Source organism: Danio aesculapii, chromosome 13 (assembly GCF_903798145.1).
Source record: "Danio aesculapii chromosome 13, fDanAes4.1, whole genome shotgun sequence".
NCBI lineage: Eukaryota > Metazoa > Chordata > Actinopteri > Cypriniformes > Danionidae > Danio > Danio aesculapii.
The window spans coordinates 33,871,304-33,884,571 of record NC_079447.1 but is presented as its reverse complement, the minus strand read 5'-3'; the positions used below and the strand labels follow the sequence as shown (position 1 = coordinate 33,884,571).

General features: G+C 35.5%; 1 protein-coding gene across 1 annotated transcript in view; it reads right to left on the bottom strand.

Moving 5' to 3' along the window:
- Positions 1-2,679: 2,679 nt before the first annotated feature.
- The window catches only part of atp10d (ATPase phospholipid transporting 10D), a 47,084-nt gene continuing 36,495 nt past the window's right edge, over positions 2,680-13,268 (bottom strand). The window contains exons 16-21 of the mRNA XM_056470732.1: positions 11,952-12,077; positions 11,655-11,855; positions 11,473-11,553; positions 9,123-9,227; positions 7,085-7,272; positions 2,680-3,770 (exon numbers count right to left, since the gene is read on the bottom strand). Of these exons, the coding sequence (XP_056326707.1) occupies positions 3,542-3,770; positions 7,085-7,272; positions 9,123-9,227; positions 11,473-11,553; positions 11,655-11,855; positions 11,952-12,077 (930 nt within the window). The 3' untranslated portion in view covers positions 2,680-3,541. The remainder of the gene's footprint in view (positions 3,771-7,084; positions 7,273-9,122; positions 9,228-11,472; positions 11,554-11,654; positions 11,856-11,951; positions 12,078-13,268) is intronic.

Below are 13,268 nucleotides of genomic sequence, written 5' to 3'. Positions count from 1 at the left end.
TCTGTAGTGCATTTAGTTATTGCCCAGCAGGCAGATAACATCATAAGATGTTAATATTAGGTTAGACTTAGGTTGTGGTGGCAGGTGACCAAAATTCAATGTTTAGGTAGTGTCTAAAGACAATGTTATTTTGATGTCCAATAACGATGTCAAATGACGTTGATATTTGGTTGATTTTATGTTGTGTTAGAAAGTGACCAAAATCCAACATCAAACCAACATCTTAAACCAGCTTCATATTGATGTCAAATACTGACATTTATTTGTCAGGCATGGCAACCAAAATCCAACGTCTGATAGACATCATAATGGAAACGTCCACACAACGTCGCGCTGTAACATCATTAGATGTTGATAATGGGTTGATTTAAGGTTGGCCTTTGGACATTGACGTCGTCTTGACGTTGGGTTCTGAGGTCAACCTAATTTCCAAACAAAATGCAACGTCCCTGTGACATTGGGGTACAATGTCAATCCGACTTCATGTTGACGTCTTGTGCCATTTCGGTCATCATACAGTAAAAAAAATCTCTGAATATCACTGAAAATCTCTGAATATCAGTGATGTGAGAAAAACTAAATGAATGCCTAACTCAACAGTCACTTTTACAGCTATATTTAAGCTTGTTTTTCCCCACAAAGAAATCCACATATGTGATCCTAGAAAAAAAAGCTTATTTATTAGAAATTGAGATTTATACCATCACCTTTTCATTGGTGTATGGCTTGTTATGATAGAACAATAATTGACCAAGATAAAATTACTTAGAAATCTGGAATCTGAGGGTTCAAATAAGTAAATACATGTAGAAAATTGCCTGAATTAAGTCTAAATCCAGATCCATTATGTACTCGACACATATTCTTAGTAGGCTACCTTTTCAATTAGATCCTAATTAGATATAATTTCACTAAATAGTTGCCTAACTAGCTCCTTATACATTGTATTTGTTAGATATAAAAATATTAGAGCTTCAATAGTAAATATTCTGAATATAAATATTCAGTCATTTGGCTAGCAAAAAATTTCAGATAAATAAATAAAAAAAAATTGCTATTGACTTGAGTTATTCATATTTGATTGTATGTATCCCAAATGTGATACTCGCACTACTGGTAGTTTTTATATACTAGTAATTATTAACTACTATGTAATGTACTTATAATAGTGCCTTTTAGTTTTTCCAGATAGTCATATAGAGTTTAATAAATACTAGCATTTCCCCACTTGAATACTGGTTCTTATGTGTTAGATAATACTTACTCATTAGGTATTTGTACCTATTAGTCAGTGAAAGTTCCTTAGTTCAATTAAAAATACACTAACACATAATACATTCAAATACTTACACTAACCGGCCACTTTATTAGGTACACCTGTCCAACTGCTCGTTAACGCAAATTTCTAATCAGCCAATGACATGGCAGCAACTCAATGCATGTAAGCATGTAGAAATGGTCTAGTTGATCTTCTGCAGTTCAAGCTGAGCATCAGAATGGGGAAGAAAGGTGATTTAAGTGACTTTGAATGTGGCTTGGTTGTTGGTGCCAGATGGGCTGGTCTGAGTATTGCAGAAATTGCTGATTTTCTGAAAATTTTATGCACAACCATCTCTAGGGTTTAGGGAGAATAGTCAGAAAAATAGAAAATATCCAGTGAGCGGCAGTTTTTTTGGGCACAAATGCTTTGTTCATGCCAGAGGTCAGAGGAGAATGGCCAGACTGGTTCGAGCTGATAGAAAGGCAACAGTAACTCAAATAACCACTCGTTACAACCGAGGAATGCAGAAGAGCATCTCTGAACGCACAACACGTCCAACCTTAAGTTGGATGGGCTACAGCAGCAGAAGACCACTCGGGGTGCCACTCCTGTCAGCTAAGAACAGGAAACTGAGGCTACATTTCGCACAATAGAACAATAGAACATTGAACGGACAATAGAAGATTGGAAAAACGTTGCCTGGTCTGATGAGTCTTGATTTCTGCTGTGACATTCGAATGATAGGGTCAGAATTTGGCGTCAACAACATGAAAGCATGGATCCATTCTGCCATGTATCAACAGTTCAGGCTGGTGCTGGTGGTGGTGGTGTAATGGTGTGGGGGAGATCTTGGCACACTTTGGGCCCATTAGAACCAATTGAGCATCGTGTCAACGCCACAGCATAGCTGAGTAGGCTAGGACAACATGCCATGTCATCAGGCGTGAATCATCTCAGACTGGTTTCTTAAACATGACAATGAGTTCACTGTACTCAAATGGCCTCCACAGTCAACATATATCAATCCAATAGGGCACCTTCAGGATGTGGTGGTACGGGAGATTCGCATCATGGATGTAAAGCAGACAAATCTGCAGCAACTGCGTGATGCTATCATGTCCATATGGACCAAAATCTCTGAGGAATATTTCCATTATCTTGTTGAATCTATGCCATGAAGGATTAGGGCAGTTCTGAAGGCAAAAGGGGGTCTAACCTGGTACTAGTAAGGTGTACCTAATAAAGTGGCCGGTGAGTGTATATTAAAAACATTTAGTGCAGGGGTGTCCAAACTCGGTCCTGGAGGGCCGGTGACCTGGAGAGATTATCTTCAACTTGCTTCAACACACCTGCCAGGAAGTGTCTATTGTATAAGTACAAATGTATTACACCAACACGAAGACTACCTGTTTGTATGTTCATACTCATCATGCTTTATTGCATATTTGACAAAAATTTTACATGGGATGTAAAATGACTATAAATAACGTTTCCAAGTCAATGACTTAAACGCATCTTAGATGATCATTCTGAATTAACAAATCACATTTTCAACATCCGAGCATTCACATTCTCTGCAGTATAAATACAACTTAAAAAAAAAAAAGTTTATCATTCTAGCTTTTATCATCAAATACTGAATGTGTCCATTTGCAGTTGTTCACTTTCAGACTGAACATAAACATAATCAAGGACCTTAAATACATTGAAAATAATGTATTAGTATAAAATTAATGAAAAGTCTTCAAATTAAAGGCCTCATGGTGTCCAAGCTCTCCGTTATTAGGTATTAAAACAGTAATTATGGACTTTGTTTATGCATATATTAGTGTTGAAGTGTGCAAGCTCATTTCTTTAAGGCCTATGCAGTCGTGAAGCTTTTTCACCCAACAATGAAGTGTTTAAGTTGGAGCACGATATCTTTGACACACCCTCACCGACAATTTACTCTTATAAGTTTCAGTGTGATTCTGGAGTGTGTGTGTTTAATTCTACAAGTGTCACAGGCACAGCCGTGTGAATTGTAAACAGTTCACTGCATATCTTTTGTCTCCAAAAGCCAGACTCTAAGAATCTAAATCGTTCTGCAATCCGTGGACGAGAATGAGTTTGTGAAGCAGTTCACATGTTCATTCTGAAAACACTCTTACTGGGCAGAGGAAAGCCAGCTCTGGATCCAAACAGGCCAGAGAATCTGCCAATTATTAAAGTGCAAGCATATATGGCCACTATTTAAATGAATGACCATGTTTGTATAATCAAAGGTGACTTCGTTATTGGTCACGAGAGAACGGCGCCTGCTTCAGCAGCACATTCTATTAAACTGGGGATGTCAGCGTTCACACTGAGGTTTTGCGGGACGGGTCTTGAGGACAAACTTTGAGCGGCTTTGTTCTCCTTCCACTTCTGTAAACTGGAGGAATAGTCTTGTGCAGAAAGTCTCTCTATTTTCTGTGCTTTTACAAGGTCAGATGGACAGATAGAGTTGGAAAAGGCACGAGACATCATCCTGTGACAGAGAAAGAAATAAAAAATATATTGCACCGTCATTAACAACCACACGTCTGCAATAAAGTTAGGCTAAAGTCAAATTTAATGGGTAGGTTACACAAATTTGAAAATATCCTCACCATTTACTCAGACTCAAGTGGTTTATGAATTTATGAACATGAAACAAGATATTATAAAGAACGTTGGAAAAAAGCAGCCATTGACTTGAAAAAAATTATACTATGGAAGTCAGTGGTTGGTTTTCCTCAGCTTTCTTCAGTATACTGTGCATACGGAAAATATTCATAGCGCTTCACTTTTTCCACAATTTTTTATGTTACAGCCTTATTCCAAAACGGAATAAATTCATTTATTTCCTCAAAATTCTACACACAGTACTCCATAATGGCAATGTAAAAAAAAGATTTTTTGAAATTGTTGCAAATTTATTAAAAATAAAAAAGCTGAAAAATCACATGTACAGAAGTGTTCACAGCCTTTGCCGTAAAGCTCTAAATTGAGCTCAGGTACATTCTGTTTCCACTGATCATTCTTGAGATGTTTCAGCAGCTTAATTCGAGTTCACCTGTGGTAAATTCAGCTGATTGAACATGATTTGAAAAGGCATACACACCTATGTAAGGTCCCAGGGTTGACAGTGCATGTCAAAGGACAAAACAAGCATGAAGACAAAGGAATTGTCTGTAGACCACAGAGACAGGATTGTCTTGAGGCACAAGGCTGGGGAAGGTTACAGAAAAATTTCTGCTGCTCTAAAAGTTCCAATGAGCACAGTGGCCTCCATCACTCCTAAGTGAAAGATGTTTGGACCCACCAGGACTCTTCCTAGAGCTGGCCGGCCATCTAAGCTGAGTGATCGGGGGAGAAGTGCCTTAGTCATGGAGGTGATCAATAACTCGATGGTCACTTCTTACAGGAGGACAACCATCTGTGCGGCAATCCAGCAATCAGGCCTGTATGCTAGAATGGCCAGACAAAGCCACTTTCCTCCTGGAATTTGCCAAAAAGCATCTTAAGGACTCTCAGACCATAGGAAATAAAATTCTCTGGTCTGATGAGACTAAAATTGAACTGTGAATGCCAGGTGTTACGTTTGGAAAAAAACAGGCACTGCTCATCACCAGGGTAATACCATCCTTACAGTGAAGCATGGTGGTGGCAGAATCATGCTGTGGGGATGTTTTTCAGCAGCATGAACTGGAAGACTAGTGAGGATAGAGGGAAAGATGAATGCAGCAATGTACAGAGACATCCTGAATGAAAACCTGCTTCAGAGTGCTCTTGACCTCAGACTGAGGTGACGGTTCATCTTCCAGCAGGACAATGACCCAAAGCACACAGCCAAAATATCAATGGAGTGGCTTCACAACAACTCGGTGAATGTCCTTGAGTGGCCCAGCCAGAGCCCAGACCTAAATCCTATTGAACATCTTTGGAGAGATCTGAAAATGGCTGTACACCGTCGCTTCCCATCCAACCTGATAGAGCTTGAGAGGTACTGCAAAGAGAGATGAGCAACAATTCCCAAAGACAGGTGTGCCAAGCTTGTGGCATCATATTAAAAAAGGCTGTAATTGCTGCCAAAGGTGCATCAAGTATTGAGCAAAGGCTGTGAATACTTATGTACATGTGATTTTTCAGTTTTTTTTTTTTTTTTATAAATTTGCAACAATTTCCATAAATCTTTTTTCACATTGTCATTATGGGGTATTATGTGGATAATTTTGAGGAAATAAATGAATTTGGCTGTAACATAAAAAATTTGGAAAAAGTGAAGCGCTATAAATACTTTCCAGATGCACTGTGTAATCCTTTGTGTTCAACCAAAGTAAGAAACTCAACCTGGTTTGGAACAAGTGAAGAATAAATAAATGATGACATCATATTCATATCTGAAAATGTCATCTCTTTAAGGACAGACAATTTGCTCTGCAGTTGTCATGGTAACATAAGTACAGATCTTATCTATTCAGTGCGGAAAGACTGAAAACTTGTTTGTCAAGGATACATTTCAGTAACATTTCTCAAATGACGGAGATGTACCACTGCTTTTTTAATCTCTAATCACTCCAAGTGTTATTCTGGTTCCTTCCTTTACCTTGAATGATGCATGTTGTGCTTTCTTAGAAAGTGGCAAAAACGAGAGTCGGCAAAAGTGTCAGGCTAAAATACACAACATGAATTTTGTCAAGATTTCTACCTTGCAGTCTGGAGAAATCTGCAGATTTTGATAAGAAATTCACAAAAATTTACCTTATGTTACATTACAACAGTAAAGGAATAGTTCACCCTAATATACAATCCTGTCATTATCTACTCATCCTCTACTTGTTAGAAACCTGTTTGAGTTTGTTCTGTTGAAAACAAAGGAAGACAAACTGGGGAAGAAAAACCGCCATTGACTTTCATAGTATTATTCCTAGTATGGATGGTAATGCTGCTTTTTTATAACATTCTTCAGAATATCCTGTTTTGTGTTTAACAGAAGAAAACATGCATTAAGGTTAAAGTTTAGGACCACTTGATTGTGAGTAAATAGTGAGACGTACTCCTTAAACAAATAATAATTTTAAAAACTTTCATTTTAATAGGAAACTGTTTGTTCATGCTTTTTGATAAGTGCTGCATTATCCGCTTAGTAAGTGTGCATGCGAAGTGGGATCTGGGAACAGACTCAACAAATTCTAATAATAAACATTTACAAAGCGATGTAATACTTTCGGAAATCATGATTGCAATATACATATATATCCATGCCTAATACCAGATGGCCAGAAATTGATAAATTTTTTATTAGTTGTTAAAATATTGGTGTCTGTGATGTAGCAAGTCCAGAGACTGATGTGTACATCATAATTTTATATAAAGTTCACTTTAATGTGTGATATGACTAAAAAGTGTCCATAAACAATTATTTTCTTAATTCAAATGAGTAGACCCAAAAACAGTATTCCATACGTCACGACCTAACAAGCGGACAAGTATGGAAACATACAATACTGCACTCGTGGTGCATTCTAATGTGAGCAGAATTGTAGATGTAGAAATGGAGTTCATTTGGAGCAGCCTTTATTGTAGCCATTATGAGCAGCTGAAAAAACACTGCATTATGAGCTGCTCATGGGTATAAAAACAGTGCAATGTTTCACTCTAAATTTACATTTAATTATTGTAAATAGCTTTTATAAGTTAACAAATCATTTAAATTAATCGGCCAGTCAAGTGTGTAAAGTCAGAAGTGAGTTTTTTTAAGTGCTACAGTGTTAATGTGACTGGTATGCGAGTAAACTGATTCCAGTATATGTGTCATACCTTGGCAGCAGGGCCAGGACTGTGGTAATCACGCATACTAAATAGTAGAGCGGCTCAGACATCATTTTTGTCTCAATGCCGTAAGGGTTTGTAGGAGAATTGCATGTGACACATGTAATGCTGAACAACAGGACAAACGCATAATAGAACAGGCCACTGAAGAGCAGCAATGAGGCATGTATCCAAGTCTGCAAAAAATCACACAAGATGAGCATTAGTTACAGTGGTACTGTTTGCAAATTGTGTATGCAAACGTATCTAAACAGCATTTGTTCGTGTGGTGTGCAATGGGCTGTATGCACAGCTAGTGTTTTTCAGCCAATGATGAACTTCTGGTGAGAGCTTTTATGTGACTATTTTCAATTTCATAAGGTTCCTTTTACAGCATCAATGTTGTAATGTAACTGAAATATAACCAGTTAAATAGACTTAAGCATTCATTTAGTTGTTCAAGCGTAAAAAGAGACGAAAGACTGTTTAAACGCAGGCGCCATCATTAGCATCAGGCCAGCACAGAAACTCTATTAAAAATACTGGGATTAAAATTAATTTCCATATTTTAAAGACATGGCACAAAACACAATTTAATGCAGTGCTTCTTGTTTGGTCTGAGGCCCACTTTATCGTGTCTCAGCCAGGGAGTGAAGATCACGGATTTTTTTGGCTGACTGAAATAAAAAGTCTGTGCATATACCCCATTTGGCTGAACTTAGTAAGTGGTTGATGAGAAAAACAAGCAATCAAAAGATATATTGTCTTTAATGTACAGTTGTTTAGGAATTAGTTTGGAGCAATACAATTTCACCATGGGTGAAGAAAGACGTCAGATTTACACTAGTGGTCAAGGGTTTTCCAATAACGACATGGTAACACTTTAATATGGTAAACACATTTACTATTATCTATACCTTTTGATTTAATAAACTCTTAAGCCATTATTTATTCATTAATAACTAGTAAGGTAGATGTTATAGCTGTTCGCTTCAGACATACTGTAGGATAAAGTTTAAAGATGTAAAACATGGTCATGCAGAGTAAGTGATAGGTGCTTTTTAAGTACTAATATACAGTTTATAATCGGGTTGCACGACATTGGAAAAAACTGACATTGCAATACTTATTTTTCCTGTGATATTGAGTACATTTTACCAGATGACTGGAAAAGCTCTATTTGTAAAAAAAAAAAAATCATGATTTAACACTGACTGTGATAATTTTGTAGCGGAGTGCATCTGCATAAAATACAATAAATCAATCAGAAGTATTGATAAATACAGTAAAGCAAAAATGCAAGTTAAATAAATTTTCTGGGAAATGATATAGAAGTAAAATAAAGTTTTCTGGAAGTCTAGCAATATTCAGGTACAAAAATTGAATAACCAAATGTCAAATATAACACAATTACAATTTATATCTTTTAAAGTTACAAACATAATAATTTCTTGTGGCTGAATGATTTACCTGGCTTGAAATGTTCACACAGTTACAAGCCCTAAAAACACTTGCAAATGACATATTTCAGTAACTTTACAATTTAATGAATGTTTTCAACTTTGGCTCCTCCTGGTCAACTATAATCTCGATTCGACATTGCAGATCCTGCGATGCGACTATTGCAGATGCAAACATTGCGATATCGATGCTAAAACGATACATTGTGCAGCTCTAGTTTATATGCAACTACTTTATATGCAACTACAGTTAAAAGTGAAAATGTTTCCACATACTTGCGTTACTAATTAAATTGAAAAAAAAAGACCTTTAAGCATGTTAACTTTGTATTTACCATTGATTATATTATATATTGATTATTACAGTAAAAATGCAGTAAAAACAGTAATATTGTGAAATAAAAATACAATTAAACATTTACTGCAATAAAAATCCAGTCTCCAGCGTAATATGATCTTCAGAAATCACAGATTTGTTGCTTAATCACTTTTTAAATTATATATTTAATTGCATAACAGATGATATTAACTAATCTGGGAAAAAGTAAATGATAATACATTTCCAAGACCAACTGTGACTGACTCACCAATGTGCGACTCTCTATGACTTGATGCAGGAGGATAATAAGGAGAGCAGAGCTATTGATTGGAGAGGCAAAGGAAAACACCCCAATATCAGACCCTGCATACGCCTGCATAGCATACAAAAACAACATGATGCGTTATATTTGAGTAATGGTCTGAACAGAACAGAATTACTTGAATGGTCAAGCAAAAATTACAAATACAAAACTGAAACAAATAACAAAACAAACTTAATGTACATTTACAATACTACAATCTTCAATTTAATTTAAAAACAATGCAATTAAAAGTTTCTTTCTTCCGTTGAAAACAAAGGAAGACGCACTGGAAAACAAACAATCAGCCATTGACTTCCATAGTATTTCTTGTTTCTAGATGCTTTTTTATATCATTCTTCAGAATATCCTGTTTTGTGTTCAATAGAAGAAAGACATTCATAAAAGTTAAAGGTATAGGGTCTTATACAAATACAAACTGAAACAAAAACAAAACAAACTTAATGTACATTTAAAATACTATAATCTTCATTTTAATTTGGGAATAATGCAAGTAAAATGCCAAAATTAACTGGTGTGACATCAGAAGTTCATTTCAGGAGTTTGAAACTGCTTGTACAAAAGTTAGCTTTTTTACTGGTAAGCACCTTTAATCTTTAGTTTAACCTATAATTAGTCAATACTGATTTTTGGACTTGTAGAGCTGCGCATCAATGGATTTGCTCTTCAGTGTTCACACTTTCAGCAGTGATAACTAATCTAAACTGAACTTCAACTCTGAAAACTGGACTGACACAGTTTCAACTTACTAGAACTTCTATGTTAGGCTGCTTTGACACAATCTACATAAAAGTGTTATAGAAATAAAGATGAATTGATTAAGTAACAGGTAGGTGTAGCTCTGAGGCTTGACCTACTCTGACATGGAATTATTCTCGGGTTCATTTTCCTTATTCGGTTTGATGAGATCAGACGTAACTAAAAACATTAACTTAAACAAAAGTGGTGCTTTTTAGTAGAAACTGTAGTGTAATTTTAGGTATAAACAATACTGGCACTCTAAATTTGCTTTAAAACAATCTACTGCATATAGACGTACGCAAAACATGCAAGTTAATTAGAGTGCTACACTTCAGAGCAACGGGAATTATTCATTATTATTTTAACTAATTAATGAATTAATGCAGACTTGTACTGTCCAATTTGTAATAGTCCTTTATAATGCACTCTTGTCAGACAGCACACTGCAGGATCTCAGCTGTCATAATGTCAGACAACAATCAAGACACGTCTAAAACTGACATACAAAAAGACTCATCTGAACTCGTCTATCTGTTATACACTATATTCTGAAATGGTACCATAATGTCAAACATATCTCAAAAATATATATAAAAATGTATTTACAGAATCTGTCAATAACTTTTATATGTATTTGTTGAGTATTTGCTCCATCGTAACATCTGAGCAAGACAGTTTGCTTTAGGGCCCTATCATACAGCTGGCGCAACAAGGCGCAAGACGTGTTTGGCACGATGTCTTGCTATTTTCAGACCAACGCAACCCTAATTATCCTGTTTTGTGCCACGTTGTTTAAATAGTAAATCCATTTGCGCCGCGTTGTGGACTCATGGGTGTGCCTGTCTAGAAAGGAAGTGTGTTAAGGCGCATTGCTATTTTGAGGAACTAAAATGTTACAAAAATTATCATTTTCTACATAAATATAAAAACTTCTACCTCCATGCCTTCATCTAGGGAGGATTTTTCAGTGTATTAATGACAATTTGTATTCGTATAATGTTATTATTTTTAGCAGTATTATTTATTATATGCAAATTTATATTTATTTTAATAAAAACAAACTTAGATTTGTCGACCTGTCAGGTTTTAGACCATATGGGGTATAAGAATAGGACGTGTGTTTGGATACAAGTCAGTTTTTGACCACACTTCGTTATTATTGTTTATTTATTTGTTTTCTGGAAACTAAAACTGAGTTTAGAAACAGTTTTGAAACAAATCTTTGCGCTTAACAAAAAAAATAAATATGTAGGCTAATGGATGTCATCAGTGGAGTGAGTTTCCATCATTTCCTTACTCCGCGAAAGTAAAGGAGTAAAGTAAAAAGTAAAATAAAGAGAAAGCAAATAGGTCGAATGGAGGAGGCTCATTCTTTATCCTTACGCTGCAGTTGTCTCACTAGTGAAGCATTCAGTTTTTCCATTTACAAAGTCCGCCATGTAAATAGCAAATGCGCCATGACTCTTAAAGTGAATGGGAGATGAGACTCTGACTATAAGGAGCAAAAAAAAAAGTATCTCAGGGCATTTAAATTAAGAATTTGACCGTGACTTACAAAGTAAGGTATGAAGAAACACACAAGGCTTTGGTAAAACGCATCGAGAATGTTCAGCCAAAAGGTTGATGGAAGATAGGCCTGAAAATCATATAAAAGTCATCAATATTTTCAAACCATATATAAAACACCTGATGAGCTGAATATGAAGACAGAAACACTTTGTGTGACAGAATGACCACCTGTGAATTTTGTCCAGACTTGTAGAGATCGGGCAGTTTTAGTAGCGTCTCTGCAGACACATCTTTATCCAGCACACCGTATACGAGTGGAGGGACGGAGGTGAAGAGCAGGTTGAAGAAAATTAGAACCCAAGAGTTGGTCATGGTGCTGCCTGAAAATCCACAGAAAAACTGGTACCAGAACAGCAGGTTCACATACATCTACATGAAAAGAGAGAGGAAAAGAAAAAGAGGAATGAGTGAGGACTGCAAGATAACGGCTGTGTGAGGAGCTGTGTAAATTTGTGCATTACTCACCACATTTTTGTAGAAGAAATAGAGGATCATGTTAGCCAAACGGGCATAGCACCAATGACCATGAACCAAAATCAGCTTTCTCAGGAACTTGAATCGAGAGATGGCAAAGTCACTGGACATCACTGCCTATATATGGACATAAAAAAATATACATGTATACAGTTAGAGAGGCTCTAATTATAATGGTAAATAAAAGGTTTTAAACTAGATTAGATTGTAAGGTGAAGTGTATTTTGTTTCTCTTTAAAATAAGAAATGAACCATGGATTGGGAATAGTACACATTTTAATTCAAATTAAACAAACAGATCGTCCTCAAAAAAGTGTTTAGTGAAAAATGTAAGTGGTTTCGAAAATAAAAGAACATAGTTTGAAAAATGTTTAAAAAATGGTACTCAGTACAAAAAATATTAAAGTTAATGGTAACCAACATTCTTCAAAATATCTTTTTTTGGGTTTAATTGAAGAATGAAACTCAAACAGTAAAACCCCAGTTTGGCAGTAAAATGTGATTTATTGAAATACAAATTTAACATTTAACATCTGGATAATTTTCTGAAGAAAATCAAAGTGGATTTTTCACTTGAATGAATTTTCTGCAACTACAAAGGAACAGAAATATTGTGTTGTTTGTTAGTTTAACTTAAAATATCTACAAATTTCCAGTTAATTTGAAAACTTCATACAGAAATGTAATTTAAACTGAATTTATGGATGTGCAGTAGAATTGCAGTGAAACATCAACATTATTGTATGCAACACATTTGTTTTTATCAAGAATTATGGTCAGAACACTAGTGTGGTTCAAGCTCAAATTAAAGCTTATAAAAGCTTTTTTATATAAACATCTAAAATGTCATAACCTCTTAAAGCCCAAAGTGTTTTTTAACATGCATTTTTATTTCTCTTTGCTATTTGGACTTACTGGAAACTAATTAGAATAAAAATCTAAGTATCATCTTTTGATACGATGTAATTTTAGAGAAAATTATGTCCATATATGTGGACTCGTGTTCCGAATTTACATAAAACACTTTTTCCTGAATTATTTTTAATGCATATATAACATGGATTTTTTTTTTTTGATCTTGCTTTGACTATCAGAGTAAAAACAACATTTATTTATAGTTAAAAATAGGATTTGGGACATTTCATATGCTGCAAAACAGTTGCAGGATGACACTGTATGTCTGTAACAAAATGTAAAACATTCAAAGCATTTTAAATACCAACTTAAGAGCTCAAATGTGCTGTCCACGTATGTGGACACTCAAGCCCTAGGAGGTTGATGAAGGTGGCATGGTGGCTCAGTGTTCAG